Genomic DNA, 19,815 nt, shown 5'->3' on the forward strand with positions numbered 1-19,815 from the left:
ATTACTGGCCGATTCTGAGCGACAGAAATATCACAAACATTCACCCCCAGCCCAGGATGACAAGATTGTTCGAGCACTGCCCTCTCTTGGTATCTTGCTTCTCGAAGATCCCTGCCACTGGGCGCAAATCGACCGGCACCGACACAAAGCCTCTTTAGTGCATCTACAATGCCACACACTTCTGGACTAATGCTTGAAGTGTCGCTCATACTGAACACGAGACATCTGCATGTTCTTAGGTAAGAGGAAGATGGAGGTAGGTATATATAGCTGTTACTTCTACCCTGTCCCCAAGTAAGCCTTTCCAAAGTCTCAACTACGCCCATCTACTTCATACATCGGTCAGCTCGACTACAGATTCAAGATTGCGTCGCATTTGACTTCGGAAATATGGCAACCACCAATGGGGCAGATGGTACACAAAAGTCGGCGCTCGTTGCCGCCGATGAGTTTGTTGGGCGGGAGTACGACTATCTCGTCTGTGGTGGCGGTACAGCTGGACTGGTTATTGCTGCCCGCTTGACAGAGAATCCAGATGTCACTGTCGGTGTTATCGAAGCCGGGAAGAGTCGCCTTGGTGACCCGCTCGTTGATGTCCCAGCCATGTTCATACAGATGTTGGGTAACAAGGAATACGATTGGGCTTGGGAAACTATCCCTCAGGTAAAGACTAAACCCCTTGATACTATACTCCTGAACTAAATATTGGACAGCCAGGCAACAAGAACAAAGTCCATCAAGTCCCTCGGGGTAAAGCGCTAGGTGGTTCCAGCGCAATCAACTACATGATGTGAGTTTCACGCTCTAGCGATGAACAGCCCCGCCGCCTAACACCAACAAAGGTATGTTCGCGGATCAGACCAAGATTACGATGACTGGGCCGAACTGGCGAATGACCCATCGTGGTCGTCGGCTCAGATGAAACAATACATGCGGAAGCACCAAACTCTGGAGCCTGTCGATGAACGAATAACTGACCGTTCTACCATGCCGTTCGTTGGAGAGAACCATGGCACCAGCGGTCCTGTGCGAACTAGCTTCAACGACTTCAGGCTTCCCATTGAGGACGACGTGATCAAGGCCGCAGACCATGTCACCGGATTCGACAAAAAGCCCCTCGATCCATGGAGTGGAGACCATATCGGGTTCTTCAACACCCTGGGTGCTGTGGCACGCACAGGACCCAACAAGGGGATGCGCAGTTACGCTGCTAGAGGATACTTCCAGCCCAACGAACATCGACCCAACCTCAAGGTCGTAACCGAGGCGCTTGTGGCTCGAGTTATCCTCGAAAATAAGAGAGCCACTGGTGTGGAATTCGTCCACAGTGGACAGAGATATACCGTCAAGGCCAAACGAGAAGTTATTGTTTGTGGTGGAACCATCAACTCTCCTCAGATTCTTGAGATGTCTGGCATTGGCAATCCGGATATTCTCAGAGCCGCTGGCGTCCAATGTCTGGTCGCCCTGCCCTCTGTCGGCGAAAACTACCAGGACCACGTCGCTACTGCTGCAGTCTATCAACTTGCCGATGGCCAAATGTCCGGTGACTCGATCTACAAGCCCGAAGTCATGGAGGCGGCGCAAAAGGCTCTGGCTGAAGAAAAGGGAGGACCCTTGACCGCGATCCAATCCACACAGGGCTTCTTCCCCTGCACCTTGTTCCTGGAGGACGGCGAGCTGGAGGAGGTCGTCAAATCGATCGAAAGCGCCAAGGCGAAGGCGACGTCGTTCCAGCGGAAACAATGGGACCAAGTCATCTCGCACCTCAAGAACAACAAGTCGGCGAACCTGCAACTGGTCTTCATTGCCGTCACGGGCAATCTCGCCGAAGGACCCCGTGACCAGAGCACCCTGTTCCCTCCACCACCCGAAGGGGCCAAGGACGGCGTCACCCTGGCCGTTTGTCTGCAGTACCCCGTCGCCCGGGGCTACATCCACATTAAATCCGCCGACCCGGCCATTGCCCCCGAAATCAATCCCAACTACCTGGGCCACGAAGCCGACGTTGCCGTGCTGGCCGCAGGCCTGAAATTCGTGGACAAGACGGCCTCGTCCGCGCCCCTCAAGGACAAAATCTCCCACCGCATCGCTCCCGAGCCGGACAGGTTCCCCCTCGACACAGCCCAGTCCCGGCGCTCCGCCATCCGGGAATACGTCCTCGGCGAGTACCACAGCTGCGGCTCGTGCGCCATGGGCGACACGGTCGACTCGCGCCTCCGGGTCAAAGGCGTGCAGAACCTGCGCGTCGCCGACGCGAGCGTCTTCCCCAACAATGTCAGCGGCAATATCGCAAGCAGCGTCTACATGCTCGCGGAGAAGGCGGCGGATATGATCAAAGAGGATTGGGATTATGCCGCTCTGAACAAGTTGTCCAAGTAGACAGTTATGCAGAGACGTCTTTTGCCTTTGAAGTTACTCCCTTCTCGCGTCTTCTTGGGAGTTGCATGTTACAAAAGCTAAATCACGAATTGAAACGGGAATCATCAGGGACATGTGCATAACATTGGGTTAAGTGGAAGAATCGTCGACGAGCAGTAGGCCCGTTTATGTTCAGCCGTGTCCACGTCCACGTCTATATGGGTGAGGACGGGCAGGTTGGGAGGAAACCCTCAGGCGCCCATATTCCTATTGATCGAACTCGCTATATCCATGCGATTGTATCAGTGTAAAGCTCCCTTGTGAATGGCATGTATACCACGTCCTCCCAATCCATGGGGAATGGCATCTCATAAACCACTATCAGATCCATCTCCCGTACGTGTTTTCCATAACATAATCGCGATTTCTGGCCAATAATTTCTCTGGAGACTGAGATGTCGGCACATGGGAAAGTGAGGAAAGTGGATGCAGAATTGTGATGTGTTGACGTCACTGATTTCTGTCCTGTGCGCGCCGAAACCGTTTGCGGAGAACTAAAATGCTTGGCGTATTTGCATTGTTTGGGTAGGTCCGCTCCCAAAATTACCTCCATTGCTCCATATTCAACCAACTTCAACTTCAACTCCGACCATGTTTACCCGTTCTCAACTCGCCTGCAAGCAAACACAGGCCAGCCGTTGCCTCTAATCTCAGCAGACAATGATCTCGGAGCTAGAGCGTGCACTTGTTTCTTGGCATTGATCTTTCTTTGTGCTGCCTGTTCATGGTGCTCCCTTGACTCTCGTGTTAGTCTCAGCTTCTAGAACACATGTCTACATGTATCGAGTGAGTAGACCTATGTCTGCTCTTACCGATGATGTTACACGACATCGGGAGATTTGTTCAATGTTTGAATCGTTCGCGATATCCTTGGATTCGCTCCTTGCAAAATGGTCTGAGTATCGGAAATTGACAAGATTCGTGGTTTTGTTTCCCCAGTCTGTTCTTTATTTGTACTACCATGCAATCTAGAAACGGCTTCTAGGGTCCAGCTTGCAATGGCTCTTTATTTGGTTTCCATTTTCGGCACAAAGATGTCTTCTTGCTATTCCTGCAACCGCCTTAAGATGTCCAGACTCTACCCAAATTCTCCTGTTTCCTCTCCACCCACCGACCTTGACCCCGAGACATTGGTTTCTATGCCTGTTTATTGACAGTGGTTGTTGCCCGAGACACTCTCCTAAATTTCCTAAAACTCAAGCGACTTAACGGGTCTCTTCAACGAAACATGCGCTCATACATCCCTCTCATCATCGGTGCCTGCTTGGCTATCGCCGCTCGAGGCTCTGCCAGTTACGCCGGAGACCGTCCGATCCTTCCTCGTCGTATCACCTGCATGCCCTCAGATTCTGGCGGATGCGCTAGTTGTGGCGCTGATTACGTCCAATGTGGTCCGGATACTTGCTATAACCCATCTGCTGGCGAAGTCTGTTGTTCAAACCAATGTAAGTCCACATCCCTTAGCATGAGTTATATTGTATGCTAATTCAAGCTAGATTCTTGTCCTGCAAGCGCCAACTGCTCTTCTATGGGCACAGGTTGCGATCTCAAGCACGGCTCGTTTCGTGATGCAGACTGCGATGACGACGACAAAGACCACGGTGCAAAGATGAACATTGTGTCCACCTCATCGACCACGGCTGCAACGACTCCTGCGAGTTCCTCTGAGACGAGCTCCAGTGACTCAACATCGACCACAAGTTACACCACTACCATCACTTCGACTACCACAAGTACCGTGACTGTCAGTATGACTTCCTCTTCTGCCGATGTTTGCTCTCTCAGTGGCGCTACGACTGGTCTACCATTGACCACGACAATGGCGCCGTTTGGTAACTCCACCACAGTGGCTTTGAACACGACCACTTCGACCGTCGCGGTAACAAATGTATCCACGACCAGTCCTACTTCTGTGTCCATCCCTACTAACGCGACGGTCCCTACGAAGAGCATTGTCCCTCCTATCAACGGATTCACGGGCGCTGCCACGGATCTACAGGGTCAATCTTCTACATCTTTGTTCGCACTTGGTTCCTTGGTGTTTATGGCTGCTCTCTTGGTTTAGGTCACAACTCTATGTGTTAGATGGGAGGGTGTAAGAATAGGAGTAACATAAGGATAATAGAATATGGTTGATGTCAGCATATGTCTCCCTATTTTGTTGACAAAGCCAACCCGTACCTCGCCATTTGGTAGTGGGTGCTTCCTGATTTTGGTATTGCGAGTTAAGGCTTATTCATCGGTCGGATGCTGACATGGCCATTGGTGCCACGCACTCGAGCTACAGACAAGGGCTTGGACAAGGACTTGGTGCAGTACGGAACAGCAGGGAGTGCAAGGGAACCAAAGTAACCAAGGCGGGCACGGCGGGGCAGCATTTGATCAGCTCATCCTCATCCAGCCACTGAAGCACACTTGCATCATAGTTGGCTGCTTGAAACATTTTGCTTGCAAACTGCCCCTCCATCAAAACATCCCCCAACTGTACAGATAATTCGAGTCGAACTTCTCTTCAGTCACAACACTACATAGTCAGCTCATTGATTTCTCTTTTCCTGCTTCCATTCCTCGCCTTGTGTGTCCGAGTAAGTCCCTCCGAACAAAGCATCTTTCTCTAGCCCGCGGTTGCTATCGCTCACCTTCTGCTTTGGTTTTTTTTTTTGGCATCAGAGCAAAGCTCTTGTCATTCCTCTCTTTCACCATCCCGCAGCTACAGGGCCAATTGACTGACTCTTTACAGTAACCCTCTACAGAAGCAATCCCTCAACTCTGCTCCTACACTACCAAAATGCCTGGTTTCGCGCAGGCTACCGACCTCTCCGCATGGCAAGCGCTGGTTGACCACCACAATGCGGTGGGCCGCAACATCGTCCTCAAGGAACAGTTTGAAAAAGATCCTCAACGCTTCGAAAAGTTTAAGCGAGTCTTCAAGAACTCCGCAGACAATACTGAGTTGCTCTTTGACTTCTCCAAGAACTTCTTGACCGAAGAGACTCTGGACCTTCTTGTAAAGCTTGCAAAGGAGGCCAAACTTGAAGAATTGCGAGACCAGATGTTTGCTGGCGAGAAAATCAACTTCACCGAGAAGCGAGCTGTTTACCATGTCGCCCTCCGAAACGTTTCCAACCAGCCTATGGCAGTGGACGGAAAAAGCGTCGTCGAGGAGACAAATTCTGTCCTGGACCATATGAAGGAGTTTTCAGAGCAGATCCGCAGCGGCTCATGGACTGGGTACACCGGGAAGAAGCTCACGACCATCATCAATATCGGTATTGGTGGCTCCGATCTGTAAGTCTCTCGTCCACCCTGTGGCAGGTTGTCTGTGCGGAATTGACATTTTCCCAGTGGCCCCGTCATGGTCTCAGAGGCCCTGAAACCGTACGGAGACAGGAACATGAAACTCCACTTCGTTTCCAATATCGATGGCACCCACATTGCTGAGGCTCTCAGGGACTCGGATCCTGAGACCACGCTTTTCCTCATCGCCTCCAAGACCTTTACGACCGCGGAGACCACTACCAACGCCAACACAGCCAAGAAATGGTTCTTGCAAAGTGCAAAGGAGTCGGACATCGCTAAGCATTTCGTGGCGCTCTCCACCAACGCTGAAGAGGTCAGCAAATTCGGCATCGATACCAAGAACATGTTCGGTTTCGAGAGCTGGGTTGGTGGCAGATATTCTGTTTGGTCTGCTATTGGTTTGTCCGTCTGCATCTACATTGGCTACGACAACTTCCACCAATTCCTCGCTGGCGCCCATGCCATGGACCAGCATTTCAAGACTGCGCCTCTGCACGAAAACATCCCTGTGATTGCAGGTCTCCTGAGTGTGTGGTATTCCGACTTCTTCGGCTCTCAGACTCATCTGGTCGCGCCGTTTGACCAGTACATGCACCGTTTCCCGGCCTATTTACAACAATTGACCATGGAGTCCAATGGCAAGGCTGTCACCCGGAGTGGTGACTACGTCAAGTACACAACCGGCTCCATCTTTTTCGGCGAACCAGCCACGAATGCGCAGCACTCCTTCTTCCAGCTTTTGCACCAGGGCACCAAACTCATTCCCACCGATTTCATCATTGCTGCCCGGTCCCACAACCCAGTGGAAGGAGGCCTCCACCAGCGAATGTTGGCGTCGAACTTCCTGGCTCAGGCTGAGGCTTTGATGATTGGCAAGACACCCGACCAGGTCAAGGCCGAAGGTGCTCCCGATGAGTTGGTTTCGCACAAGACCTTCCTTGGCAATCGTCCAACTACCAATATCCTCGCTGAGATGATCACTCCTGGTACTCTCGGTGCCTTGATCGCTTACTACGAGCACATGGTTTTCACCGAGGGCGCGATCTGGAACATTAACAGCTTTGACCAGTGGGGTGTCGAGTTGGGCAAGGTCCTGGCAAAGAAGATTCAGAAGGAACTTGAGACTGAGGGCGCTGGAGCTGACCACGACTCGTCGACGGCTGGCTTACTTGCTGCTTTCAAGGCTAAGAACGGGCTGAAATGAATATCAAAACAAAGCGTTGTGAGCGGGACATGCCTGATGGATAACGGGAAGAATGACCCAGGTGATGATGCAGGATGTTTTCCTGGTTCTCTGCAGGGACATTATCGATTTGACAGGGTGACGCCGTCGTGTTATACATCAACAACCCATTGACACTGACGAAGAAGGACACGATATGCCGTAATATTTCAAGGCTGTATGACACGCTATATGAGAAAAGGCATTCAAATACAGTTCACGACAAAACCCAACGTGTCAATGCGAGACGTTGTCTAGCAGCCTTATGATAGACCACTCTAACCAACTTCTTCCAGCCGCCATGTTCCTCCATTAACCGACATGTGATAAGTCTTTTGTCCCGGCTCGAGGCTACTGCAACTTTACCAAACTGTGTAACCACAGACCAGGCCCTGATTCGTCTTGCCCTATTGACTCGAACAGACAATAGCCATTCAGGACTCGAACATGCCTTCCCCAGCCTAGCAGATGGACACATCATCAGCAGGATAACAAGTGGGGGTGGAAAAAGGCAACCTTGATGCTGCCTTACCACCTTCGTCGCTTCTGAGCCTTATTTACTGCTGTTGAAGTGAAGAGAGCATTATTGGGCTGAGACTGTCACTCTCACAGACACTTGGCTGGCACTGGTGGTTTTGTCGTCGTGCCCTTCACCCTCCCTCTCTTCAGCCGCAGTCCGTTGTTAGAAATATAAACATAACAACTGAGAAGCAGATCGCGGCTTTCCATATCCTGAGCGGGTGAGTTGTAGGTGAGCAGATCTTGTGCCTCGTCTTCTGTATCTGATTCTTCTTCCTCCTCCCTCACCGTACTCCAGCCTCATCACTCAGAGAGAGAGAAAGAAGTCAAGCGAACTTGTCAGCCTTGCCCACGCTTCCCATGGCTACTGCGCCGACAGCTCCTCCTCCTCCTCATCCTCTATGGCCTGCGAACGAGGCCAAAGTGCCAAACACCTCCGAAATCGCTTGGTCCCGGATCACACCCTCGCCCTCCTGCCTCGAGAAGCTCCGACTACTGTGCCACAGCCAGAAAGAGCTGGAAAGAGAGGGCTACGTGACCAAACCGCTCAATGCGGCTGAGATCGAGGCCAAGGCGAGATGCCTGCGGTGTGGAAGTAAGTCTGAGAAGTCGGAGATTAGAGACGCGGAGGTTCTTTTTGAGCCGCGCAAAGGGGGTCCCAAAGGCGGGACGGGACGTCTCGAGGGCGTGGGCTGACTTTGAGAAACTTGGGACAGAACGAGCACCACGTCCTGGACCACAGCGTCAAAAGTCGAAAGCCAGCACAGGTGTCGTGAATGGGGACAAGAAGACACAGACACAGACACAGACACAGACGGATCTGGATCTGACTCTAACCGCCATTGTCGACACCAAGGAAGAAGAAGCCATGGACGAAAACGAGGACGAGACTCCGAACATATCCACGGCGAAACCCAAGAAGAAATCTCCTCCCCCATCATGCACATATCACACGGGTGGGGTCAGGAACAAGGTACAACTCGAGACCGACCCAATTATCTCATATCCATATATCATCATATGTCTTCTGACCAACAATCTTTTTTTTTTTTAGGCCTTTACATGTTGCGGCCAACACGTCACAACCGGGGGGTGCATTGAAGCTCGTGAACATACTCTCCCCGAACCAGACGATCCTCTGCTCCACAAGTCCTGGCAGTTCTATACGACACCGCCGAATCCTGCGCAACTGAATCCAGCCATCAACGCCAGCGCCAGCGCCAGCGCAAGTGGAGCCCATGGCTCTCCTCTCAGCGGACCTCGAAGACGCGGCCACAGGCAAGGTCGAGGACAACAACAACAAGAAAGAACAAACCAACCTCGTCATCTAGAAGCGATCGCTCTCGACTGCGAAATGGGTGTCGCCGCGACAGGGCATCCAGAGCTGATCCGGTTGACGGCGGTAGACTTCTTCAGCGGCGCCGTGCTGATCGACAAGCTCGTCGCGCCCGCCGTGGCTATGACGCACTACAACACGCGCTTCTCTGGCGTGACCGCGGCGGATATGCGGGAGGCCGTGCGAACGGGCACGGCGATCCTAGGCGGCCGCGACCGCGCACGCGACGCCCTCTTCCGAGGAGGAAGAGGAGGAGACCACCGAAGAGTCGGCCCCGACACCATCGTCGTCGTGCACGGCGGCTGCAACGACTTCTCGGCCCTGCGCTGGATCCACCCGCTCGTCATCGACACCCACATCCTCGAGGGGTACACGGGCGTCAAGACCGAGGGCGGTCGCAGCCTGCAGAACCTGTGTAGGCTGAAACTGGGCATCGCCGTGCAGGTCAAGCGTCCTCGTCTCCTGAGCTTTGATCGGCCGGGAGTGGTTGGTAGCCAAACCCAAACCCAAGGCCAAATCCAGAGCCAGAGTCGGACCCGGAGCCACCGTTCGCAAAAAGGCCACGATAGCTACGAGGACGCCATGGCCGCGAGGGAGTTGCTGGTGCATTGGATAATGCGCATTCCGGATTCGTGATGTCCGAGAGTACATGCGTACAGACCCTCGCTCGCAAACAACATTTTGTCCAACTTAGACCTCCATCAGGCGGGCGCTTTGGAGATTCTGGGCCAAGGGGAATGGGGGAATGGGGTCGGATGGACTCAGATCGGAGCAATATGGTTGGCATCTGGTATCAGGACGAGAATGGGGGAGCTGATTTCGAGCATGAAGCGAGAAAGCGAGAGCGTGGGTAGACGCATCGGGGACATCGTTCTCCAGGTAATACATCCAGAGATACATAACACAATCCTGCCTGCCCCGACTGCTCCGCCATGAACGTCTTATTGGGAATTATTCCAGACAGCAATAAACGTTTCCACTGAACCCTCAATGCTCTTGATATTTGTACACCAATCGACTCTAGTGCGTTTACTCTAGTTCTAACATCTAATCTCATATTCTGAATCTCGGGGTTGTGACACAAGCCCACCAGGATGATACCGCGATCGACTGTGCCTGCCCATCTTCTGTTTCTCTGTCCATGACCCTGGCCATGGCGGAAGTGGGCCGTTTTCCGGTCTCCTTGGTCGTTGTCGTTGCCGTTGGAGTTGACTGTTCTGTAGGCTGCAATATCCAAGACCGCGGGCCACTCAAGCGCCTCTTCCTTCTTCAGCAGGTACATTTGCGTCAGTCCTATCCTCTGCAGACAGGAATTGTACAGGAACGAACTGCCGAATACCCGGCGTCGATTCCAGTGAGAATTCTTTGTCTTGTACATTGGCATTCTCAAATACATCTCCAGCCTCGCTGTCCTCTCCCTCTTTACGTCCATGCTTCTCCTTCGCTGCTTCGCTCTGCAACAAGCTGGCCCTTCGTTGTGCCTCCTCTTCATGCTTCTCACTCACATTCACCGCCAGAAAGCTCTTGGGCAGCTGCACTGTGTTGAACTTCGCTTTCAAGGTAGAAATCACCTCTTTCCAATCCTGATGGTTTGTCAGCGATCGCCGCGGAGCGCTTCCAATCGCGTGCTTGGAGTCCAGGGAGACATCCAGAGGGTCGATCGTGTGGCAGCCAGGGGAGATGGTGATGCGTATCGAGTAGGTAGATTCGGCTGTCTCGGCGTCTTTAGCTTCGTATAGTTCAAAACAGATTTGGGAGAGGTAATCAAGTTCTGGGATGGTGGAGCGTTTGATCTTGGTGTGGATGCCGCCTTCCATGATGCAGTTGAGTAGAGTGTATATGTGTGATTCCTTGGTGAAGTAGATGAATGACTTCGCGTCACCGGCTGCCTGTAGTTCTTCTAGATCGTCAACGATCTCACGAAGTAAGGGCAATGATGTCAAAAGACCAATCTCGAGTTTCTCCTCATCACTGATACCGTATTCCTGCGGGCCAATGTAATCGAACAAAATCTTGCTGTATCGGTATAGCTCTCTTAGTCGACCGAGCTTTTGATCTTGCTTCGGCCGACCATCGCCAGATCCGCTGAATAACTTGAAATAGGAAGCGCCCTGTTCCCACGACATAAGAGGAGCCGCCGGGAGTGGTTGTTTGAGGACTGATTGTCTTCTAAATCCAATCTTTTGAGCAAGACTCTGTCTGCCCTCAGGCGTCCCACCATTAGACGAGACATCGTTCTCATGACGTGAGCCATTCGTGGCTTGCGAAATTTCCTCTGCTCTGTCGATTTCCAAGGACGCCCTCGACGACAGACTTTCGTCTTTCGCCATTTCGTCCAGGAGCGATTGACTGGGAGTGAATGCCCACTCGAGAAATTGTTTGTTATGCAAGGCATCGTACTTCATCGTGTCATACAACTCAGAGATTTTGCTCGGATCTGCCTTTTCGGTGTCGCAGAATTCCGAGAACAGCTTTTCCCATCTTTCTCGAAACAGTTCTGCATCTTCGCCAGTGCACCATCGAGACTGAATCGAGGCAACGCTGATCGTCTCTTTGTTGTGCCCGTTACCGTCTTTGCCGTCTCCAGAGCCACTTATTGCGTTGAGTGAAGCCACAGCGCCGGTCGAAAGCTTTTTAAAATTGTGCCGCATCACCTGTCGATGGAACTTGAGCAGGTCAACCACATTTTGCATGACAACATATGGCTCTGCGACGTCTTTTGGCCACGCAAACGAGTCCGGGACAGTTCCTTCGCGAAGGAGGTGCTTAAGCTTCTTCTTGACCTTGTCCATCACATCCTTGGCAGCATTGGAATCGTCCAGGAGGTCTTTCCTGACTTGAATGAAATCTTCGGGCAGATCCTGGCGGTCGAGGAATGCCGCGGCCCATATTTGAGCACTCGTCTTGACACGCTTCTCTGAGCTCGTAAAGATCCGGACATCATCGACCACTTCCTTGTTTAGTAATTTGAAGTCGTCCCTCATATTGGTGCCGAGATCCTGCGCCTGGTATCTAGCCGAATGCGTAGGCTCCCCTCCCCATTTCATGACCAGTTGCAGCTTGTCCAGAACAAGATCATTCTCCGCAGCTGAGAAACGTGAAAACGTGGCACCAGACATTGAATCACTCCTGGTCTGCATTCGCCTCAAGTCTTTTGTGCTAGACACTGATCCTTTTCTCTCCTCATTGCTGACTGCCTCGAGGAGTTGGTGGTCAGCCTCTATAGTGGTAAGAGTGTCGGCATCCGACGATGGATGCATCTCTTCTGGCTTCCTTTTGCGGAACATTGGTTTGATCTGTACCTTGGTGCCCGGTTGATGTATTTTCTTGGATAATGCATTTTGCAAGTTGCGTAATTTATCTGGATCTTCAAGCTTGTCTCTCAGCGCAACCTTGATTGCCGTCTGCACGCTTGCCAGCGCAGCTTCACCCTTCAGAAGCACCTCCTCATGATGGCCCTTGAGCAGATCGGCAAACACCTGGGAGTGAGCTGTGAATTTTAGTTTTTGCTTTGGAGTCCGGTCAGCATGCCTGATGACCGAGACCACGCCCTTGAGCTTCCATGAATGCTTGGAACTTGGCATAGGAGCTGCAGGCCCCTCTTCCTTGGTAGGAGCCGTGGTACCTGGAGCACTCTCAGCAGCATCGGGGGCTGCAAGAAGAGGTGATGGAGAAGTGCTGTCTTTTTCACCCGCGGTTGGTACAACTAGAGTCTGAGTGATCTTCTCAATGCTTGGTGGCGAACTCATTGGCGTGGTTAAGGAAGAAGTCTTGGGCGAACCAGCATGTACCGGATGATGGTGTCTCGACGAATGCGGCAGATGCTGAGAAAGCTTCGTCATGCTGGGGGACTTCAAGATCGTCTTAAGTGCCGATCGAGCTGAATGGCTTGTGCCTACGCGGCTCTGAGAACCGTCGCCTCCATTCTCGACCTGCACTTCTTCCCCAAGGGCATTCTCGCGTTTCCACTTCTCAGCCAAGAAGATATTTCTCAGGATCTTTGCGCAGTCGTTGTAATAGTCCTCGTTATCTTTGACAAAACTCCACCCATTGACGTCGATGATATAGCTCGCCGACCCGGTTCGCAAGAGGTCAAAACCGCAGATGCGTTGCCCAAAAGCCCGTGACACTTTGGCCGCCATCTCTTTCTCTGCATCGCTAAGTTTCGTGACGTATCTCAGCTCCTTGCCATGTGTATTACGTCGGACCAAACCATCCACGACTGGCGATTTCCTCGTCTCGGCATGGCAATAATGGGGACCTACAGTGTAGGCTTTGACGTCTTCGGCATTTTCCGTCTTCAAGAATTGCTCATAGATATAACTGCTGTTCGGTTCCGTGATGCACCTTGGAACGGTCAATTCAGGGTCATACTCTGAAGACTTGTTGCCGATCTTGCGAAAAAGTCGTCGGGCGCCGCCACCTTGGCTCTTGGGAAAATAGATGATAACATTGTGGTCTTCTCCATTGACAGGCTTCTCGACAAAGGGTTTTTTGAATGGTTTCCCGTCAACAACCAAAGTGTCTCCGTCTTCCGTCAGTTCAACGGATTTTGTAGTTGGAGTGCCGCCTCCTGTGCCATCCTCTGCACCCTCTAGAACCACACCCGACATGGCTTTCACATGCTGGGCAAGCTCCGGCGACTCTAACCTTGGTCCACCATCACGGTTGACTTCTATCCTCTTTGGGGTAGGAATCTGCATTTGGTCCAGGATTTTGAGACACAAACGTCTGTCCCAAAGGACCTTTTGCATGGCCAGATCATTGACGACAAATGGTTTCCGTAGCTTGACATATGCGATTGCCTTGTCGAGAGGAAAGCCATCTGAGAAAAAAGAGATAAGATAGTCGCTATACTGCGTTAGAAGAACGACATTCAGATACGGGAACCAGGCAGTTGTTTGCTCTACTCACCATATGGGCCAGTTCTCAACATCTATCAAAGTCAGCCTCTCGTCTAGAGGGTGAAAAGAAGTAGGAAGACTTACCCTCGTCGAGAATTGCTTTATCACCAAAGACGATAACTTCAAATTCCCCTTCTCCTTGAAGGCGTGTCAAGATTTGACGACTGGGTCGACTTCTGGCCTTGACATCAAGAGCGCAAACCCCAATTCTGCCTACTGGCGTTTTATTCTCGGAATTAATGCTCTCATTCCTGGAAGATCCCGCAGTACTCAAGCGTCGACCGGAAGCTGAACGGGGATGGGGTATCCGAGGCGGACGAGCAGGGAATGCGGTATCTGCACCATCAGACTTCCCGGCAATTCCAGTGGTTCCTGAAGATTGGCCGCTAGTCGCAGCAGGTAAAGCCATGTCGCTTTTGGGAGCATATGTCGTTGGGGAGGCGATCTGAGATGACGTATTTGAGACTAGATCTGAAGGATTAGGAACGCTTGGATTGAAGGCTGGAGGGGATAGCACAGGCAGACCGGGAGCAATGGAAGTAGATGTGGTTGTAACGATCGTGGGATCATGGGCTGTTGTAGAGTTCTGGGCCGTTGGAGAGCTGCCGTAGGATGTCCTGTCTCCTTCAATGCTTCTAACAGATTTGACAGAAGACGGCGGGCTCCTAGCACATTCCTCAGACTTCCTCACTGAGCGAATTGAAGAAACAGAGGCCGATAGACGTCTATCAGCGCTAGGCTTGGTGTTCGGAGGCGGCATACTTATGCTCGAGCGGCCAGCGGAGGCCTTTGTAGTCTCAGCAGGGGCACCCTTGCGGACATCGGGATTCCTGTGCGCGGCCAATAAGGAATGGGTTGAAGGGGTGCGGCCAGTTAATCTTTGGGTAGGGCGAGGGGCAGATGTAGTAGAGGAGCTGGTTGACTGAACAGCAGTGAGAACAGCGTTATCGTCAGTGTCGTTTTCAGAGGTGCTGGTAGGAGTTCGACGGAGGGGAGAATAAATCTCCATGAGGATCGATGATGTAGGAGGACAGTAAAATAGCCGAGAACTTCTTCCTTTAGATGGAGTAGGGAAAATGCCCCGACTTATCCGAGCTGAAGCTGTGGGGAAGAAAAGGTTGAGACTTTTGATAAGAGACCAGCTTTTTCTCGAAAAGAGTGGAGTTTCAAAGAATGACGATATTGAAGAATATATGTTGGAAATGGCGAAGCGCCACGATAGAGAAAGGATTGTGGATTAATACATGTCTTGGACAAATGGACAAATGGACAAATAGACAAGAAATCGATCTCGACTCTCATTGGGAAGATCAGATCTTCAAGCTGTTCTTTGTCTGTGCTCCGTAGAATGCAGGCAAGTGTCAGCGCCCATGTTGACGAAGATGGTTGGATGGAAGTCGCAATGAGGCGAAAATTTGTGTGCGAGAGGATGAGTAAGTGGGGGTTCGTCAGCCAGTGCTTAACCAGTGTGTCGCCTTTAGTGGTGCCAGAGCCTAGAACAAGCAGGGCTAACCAAATAGGCGCACCTAAGTGAGGGGCATTAGTGCTGCTGCGCCGCCTAGAAGTGGGCAGTCGCTCAACCAGAGGACCTAACCAGGAGTGGACGCAGGCGTGTACCGACGAGACCGAGTACTTTAGTTAACTCCCCACAGGTCCACGTCAGTGGAGGTTTCTGCCGGGCGGTGAGTGTCTGGCGGAAAAAATTTAGAGATTTGATCAACATTCACTTACTTACCGGTACGGAGTGCCATGTAGTCTCCATGTCGTAGTCCGCGACTTACACGACGAATACTTGCAGGCGAGGCAGGTACAGGGTACTCTAATTCTACCCATGGACGAAGCAATTGAGCTGCCCCTCGCCAAAAGACAGCGGAGGGAGCTGACCACTACCAAAGAAAAGCCTCCTCCTACCAGCTCCAGACTATTTGCACCCTTCAGAGTATGTTGGATCTTCTACCTTCCACCTGACCCTCGCGGTTTGATCCGCCTTGCTCATTATTTTCACAGACTCTAGGACTGGTATCACCAACCTCGGTTCCCTTCACCTCTGTTCCGCTAGGAAAGACAACCTTCCAGATCACCACCTCGGTCGGCGAGACGTTACACACATATGACTTGCGACGGGGCCTTAATCTCGTATTCCTTACTCGCCCGAAATGTCCTGGCACGATAACTGCCACCCATGCCTACCGAGACCGAGTCTTTGTCGCCTGGGGTGGATCACAGCCCAACGAGTCCCGAGGAGTCTGGGTTTTCAAGAGAGGGCAGTTGATAGGAGAATTGGACGTTGACGACACCCACGCTCAAGAGATCCGGCAATTGCTCGTCTTTGGATCATGGATTGTTGGCTGTGGCACAGAGAGCCTCGAGGTCTGGAGTAGCGATTCATTGGAACACTATACTTCTATCCTTTCCTCTTCAACCTCAATCAACAATCGGTCAAGTGGTTCATTTACAGGTCAGGCCTGCACTCTGCCAACCCTATTGAATAAAGTGCTTGTAGGCACAAAGCATGGCTCGGTGGAGGTCTACAATGTCAGTACAGGAAGGCTGGTCCACACCATCCTCGCTCCCTCCTCTCGCTCCGGTGGTGTTACAGCACTTGCCCCTGCCCCTGCAGTTTGCTTGCTAGCAGTTGCATATGCCGATGGCTCTCTCCAGATCACGGATGTTGAGGCCGATGAACAAGTATTGGAGCTGCGCCAGGCAAACAACAAGAAGCCCATTACCTCAATCACGTTTCGGACGGACGGGATGGGTGCAGGCGACGACGGCCGGAAGGAGGGTATCATGGCCACATCTAGCATTCAAAGCGGCGATATCACTCTGTGGGATCTCAATCGTGGTGGAAAGGTTGTTGGCGTGGTGCGAGGCGCCCATGAAACTTCCAGCTTGGGACAAGGAACTGGTGTGAACAAGGTCGAATTCCTCGCCGGACAACCAGTCTTGGTCTCTTCTGGGTTGGACAACGCTCTCAGAACGTGGGTATTTGATCAGAACCCCTTTTCACCCGTCCCACGTCTCCTCCATTCCAGGAGCGGACATGCTGCGTCTATCACGAGGCTCATGTTCCTACCAGCAGCTTCAGACGGTTCAGATGCCGCCGGCAAATGGCTCATGTCCGCGGCTCAAGACCGAAGTCTGTGGGGATTCAGTCTGCGCAAAGATGGCCAAAGCACAGAACTCAGTCAAGGCGCTGTCAAGCATAAGGCCCGCAAATCAGGTCTCCTCGCCGACGACGCCTCAGCTGTGGAGGATTTCAAAGCGCCACCAATCATTGATATCGCCTGTTCACTGAATCGAGATGGTGGAATGGGCACGGTCAGCGGCCCCATTTGGGCCAACACAAAGAACGTCAATGCAGAAGAAATCAGTACAACTGGCTGGGAAAGTGTCATCACGGCCCATGCTGATGACAAATTCGCGAGAACATGGTCGTGGGGAAGAAAGAAAGCAGGGAGATGGGCACTGGAAACGGGAGACCACAAGCCCGTAACCAGCGTGGCCATCACTGCTTGTGGGACATTCGCAATTGTTGGGTCAGCAGGGGGCAGTCTCGATATGTTCAACTTGCAATCTGGCGCCCATCGCCAACGATACCCGCCTCGACTCACACCTGCTCAGCTGAAGCAGTTGAAATTACAACAAGCCAGCTCAACTCAGGTTCTTACGCCTCGTGGTCATCGGGACGCGATCACGGGCATTGTGGTTGACAATTTAAATCAGACCATGGTCACCACCAGCCTGGACGGGACAATCATTTTCTGGGATTTTTCATCCGGCAGAATCATGGAACGAAGGACCTTCGACTCCGCAGTGGCCACTGCAATTCGATACAACCCTGTCTCAGGCCTTCTGGCCCTATCCTGCGACGACTTGTGTATCCGCATAATTGACATTGAAACATATAGAGTGGTACGCGAGTTATGGGGTTGCATTGGTCAAATATACGACTATTGCTTCTCACACGACGGGCGGTGGATCACAGCTTGTTCAATGGACTCAGTTATTCGTGTCTTTGATATCGCTACAGGTCACTTGATCGACGCGTTCAAGACGGATGCAACATGTACCAACGTGGCATTCTCGAGCACCGGAGAGTTTCTGGCCACTACTCATGCCGGCTGTTCGGGGGTATTCATCTGGACAAACAAGACACTCTTCAATCACGTATCCACCAAGCAGATTGACGATGTTCGTGGGGTTATTGACTTGAGCCAGACGGCCGCCGCGTTCAATGCTGCTACTCAACTTGCCATCGAAGATGACATGTCGGAGGACGAAGCTGTCGTTGACGGATTCGACGACTCTTCGGCGGTAGACCAGCTGGACAAGCAACTGCTAACACTGTCGCTCCAACCCCAATCACGATGGCAAACACTACTAAATCTCGACAGCATCCGTGCGAGAAATAAACCTATCCAGCCGCCAGAGAAGCCCAAAGCGGCACCCTTTTTCTTGGGATCTACCAGCCTCACCAACGGCAGCAAGCCAGAAAACGAGATGTCCATGGCCACCCCGGCCAAAGCCATCGACGATTCCGAGCGCTCACGCATCTCGCGCCTCGCGTCCACGAACCAGGCACTGTCCCAACAGTCGCCACAACTCTCCTCGCTCCTCGAAACCTTTTCTTCATCGCCTCTCCACGACCCATCTACCCTGACAGCTCACCTGTCTTCTCTACCACCCTCGGCTGCTGACCTGGAAATCCGCTCCCTGACCTTCCCCGAGATGCCTCTTTTTATTGACTTCCTCACCCACCAGCTCCGCCAGAGAAAGTCCTTTGAACTGGTCAACACCTGGATGAGCGTCTTTCTACGCGTCCACGGCGACTTCGTCAGCGAGGTCGACGACATCAGGGAGAAAGTCGTCGAGTGGAGACAAGCGATGGTCGAAGAGGAAACACGCCTGAGCGAGCTGGTCGGCTACACGAGGGGGGTGGTTGAGTTTTTGAGGAGTGCGAGGTAAAAACAAACCCCCCTCCACAGCAACGTGGGACGAATAATACTCCTCGAACACTCTTTTCACGTGAAGAATAGTACCCCGAGTACTGCGAGAGTGTATGTATGTACTGTACATGAAAATGCGACGTGTTAGTGACGAGGTATTATAATGTCCAGCCAGCTATTGTGTACCTTTGGAGGACATTGGCCGTGTCATGTACCTACATAGATAGGCATATATGTAAAATGGCCAGCTGGCCAACTACCTAGCTACCTAGCTAGATAGGCTCTGCTCGTCCACTCCTCTCTTCTCTTCCATCCATTCATCCGCACATCCGCACATCCATTTCACTGTTCCATTGACTATGATTCCGCTTCACTCTTCAAGACGTCCAGCCTCTGATGTCCTTTTCCCATGTATGCGGCATCTCCTGATGTAAGGGTACACACCCACGAGTCCATCCATATCTTTCGATCCCGGCAAGGCGTCTGTATATGAAGCTTTCATATATACATGCATCCGCCCTCGTCCCGGAGCCGACCTGCCATCTGAGGTATGGAGATCAAGTGAGGTGGATGTGAACCATTGCTTCCATCGTCTCTGCATGCATACCCACTCAACTTCACTCCACTTCGCTCATTTCATTCATTCAGACCGCGACGCACGCGACACACCCCCGACGCCGATCTCTCTCATACAGGAGACGTCTGACCTTGGAGAAAAGAACGGATAAGAGTGGAAAAAACAAACCAAGGCGCGCGGTGCGTGCTGTCCATAGGACATTTCCACATGAACGGCAGAGTATCGAGCGCAGGGAGATGCGTCTTTTCAATTTGCGGAAATGGCTGGTCGCGGTCGTTGAAAGTGGTATGCGTAGCCCGGTCGATAGGCTGGAGGGGTTTATTGAGATGCGCAGATCGGTTTCATACCACGGTATACAAAACCCGGCTGAAAAGCGGTCAGAGTATAAAAACTCTTACCAAGCACCCTGCCTATGGCTGCTGATTACCTGGCTGACCCTTTTTGACGAGGGAAAACGTCAAAAGCCGGATGAAGCTGCAATGGACACGGCTCTCATTGACCACCATCCGCGGGTGGATTTGGGTAGGGTCACTGGCCACTGGCCTCTTTTGACAAAGTTGGCTCATAAGTTGCTTGCCTATGTCAAG

At 52.1% G+C, this 19,815-nt stretch overlaps 6 protein-coding genes across 6 annotated transcripts; 5 read left to right on the plus strand and 1 right to left on the minus strand.

Moving 5' to 3' along the window:
• Nucleotides 1-390: 390 nt before the first annotated feature.
• AYO21_08154 (hypothetical protein) lies at nucleotides 391-2,382 on the plus strand (the record flags this gene model as incomplete). Its single annotated transcript, XM_022658102.1, has 3 exons — nucleotides 391-663; nucleotides 714-790; nucleotides 843-2,382. The coding sequence occupies 3 exons, from the start codon at nucleotides 391-393 to the stop codon at nucleotides 2,380-2,382; spliced, it is 1,890 nt and encodes a 629-aa protein (XP_022509622.1).
• A 1,267-nt stretch (nucleotides 2,383-3,649) lies between these two features.
• On the plus strand, nucleotides 3,650-4,486 carry AYO21_08155 (hypothetical protein; the record flags this gene model as incomplete). The annotated part of the gene is made up of 2 exons (XM_022658103.1): nucleotides 3,650-3,866; nucleotides 3,960-4,486. The coding sequence occupies 2 exons, from the start codon at nucleotides 3,650-3,652 to the stop codon at nucleotides 4,484-4,486; spliced, it is 744 nt and encodes a 247-aa protein (XP_022509623.1).
• A 723-nt stretch (nucleotides 4,487-5,209) lies between these two features.
• On the plus strand, nucleotides 5,210-6,925 carry AYO21_08156 (glucose-6-phosphate isomerase; the record flags this gene model as incomplete). Its single annotated transcript, XM_022658104.1, has 2 exons — nucleotides 5,210-5,709; nucleotides 5,767-6,925. 2 exons carry the CDS (start codon nucleotides 5,210-5,212, stop codon nucleotides 6,923-6,925), a joined length of 1,659 nt encoding a protein of 552 aa, XP_022509624.1.
• An 897-nt stretch (nucleotides 6,926-7,822) lies between these two features.
• Nucleotides 7,823-9,434, plus strand: AYO21_08157 (hypothetical protein; the record flags this gene model as incomplete). The annotated part of the gene is made up of 3 exons (XM_022658105.1): nucleotides 7,823-8,057; nucleotides 8,179-8,435; nucleotides 8,517-9,434. 3 exons carry the CDS (start codon nucleotides 7,823-7,825, stop codon nucleotides 9,432-9,434), a joined length of 1,410 nt encoding a protein of 469 aa, XP_022509625.1.
• A 614-nt stretch (nucleotides 9,435-10,048) lies between these two features.
• On the minus strand, nucleotides 10,049-14,711 carry AYO21_08158 (hypothetical protein; the record flags this gene model as incomplete). The annotated part of the gene is made up of 2 exons (XM_022658106.1): nucleotides 10,049-13,623; nucleotides 13,787-14,711. The coding sequence occupies 2 exons, from the start codon at nucleotides 14,709-14,711 to the stop codon at nucleotides 10,049-10,051; spliced, it is 4,500 nt and encodes a 1,499-aa protein (XP_022509626.1).
• An 822-nt stretch (nucleotides 14,712-15,533) lies between these two features.
• On the plus strand, nucleotides 15,534-18,670 carry AYO21_08159 (hypothetical protein; the record flags this gene model as incomplete). The annotated part of the gene is made up of 2 exons (XM_022658107.1): nucleotides 15,534-15,641; nucleotides 15,710-18,670. The coding sequence occupies 2 exons, from the start codon at nucleotides 15,534-15,536 to the stop codon at nucleotides 18,668-18,670; spliced, it is 3,069 nt and encodes a 1,022-aa protein (XP_022509627.1).
• Between the last annotated feature and the right edge of the window lie 1,145 nt (nucleotides 18,671-19,815).

The sequence above is a fragment of the Fonsecaea monophora genome (genome assembly GCF_001642475.1).
Source record: "Fonsecaea monophora strain CBS 269.37 chromosome Unknown Scaff68, whole genome shotgun sequence".
NCBI lineage: Eukaryota > Fungi > Ascomycota > Eurotiomycetes > Chaetothyriales > Herpotrichiellaceae > Fonsecaea > Fonsecaea monophora.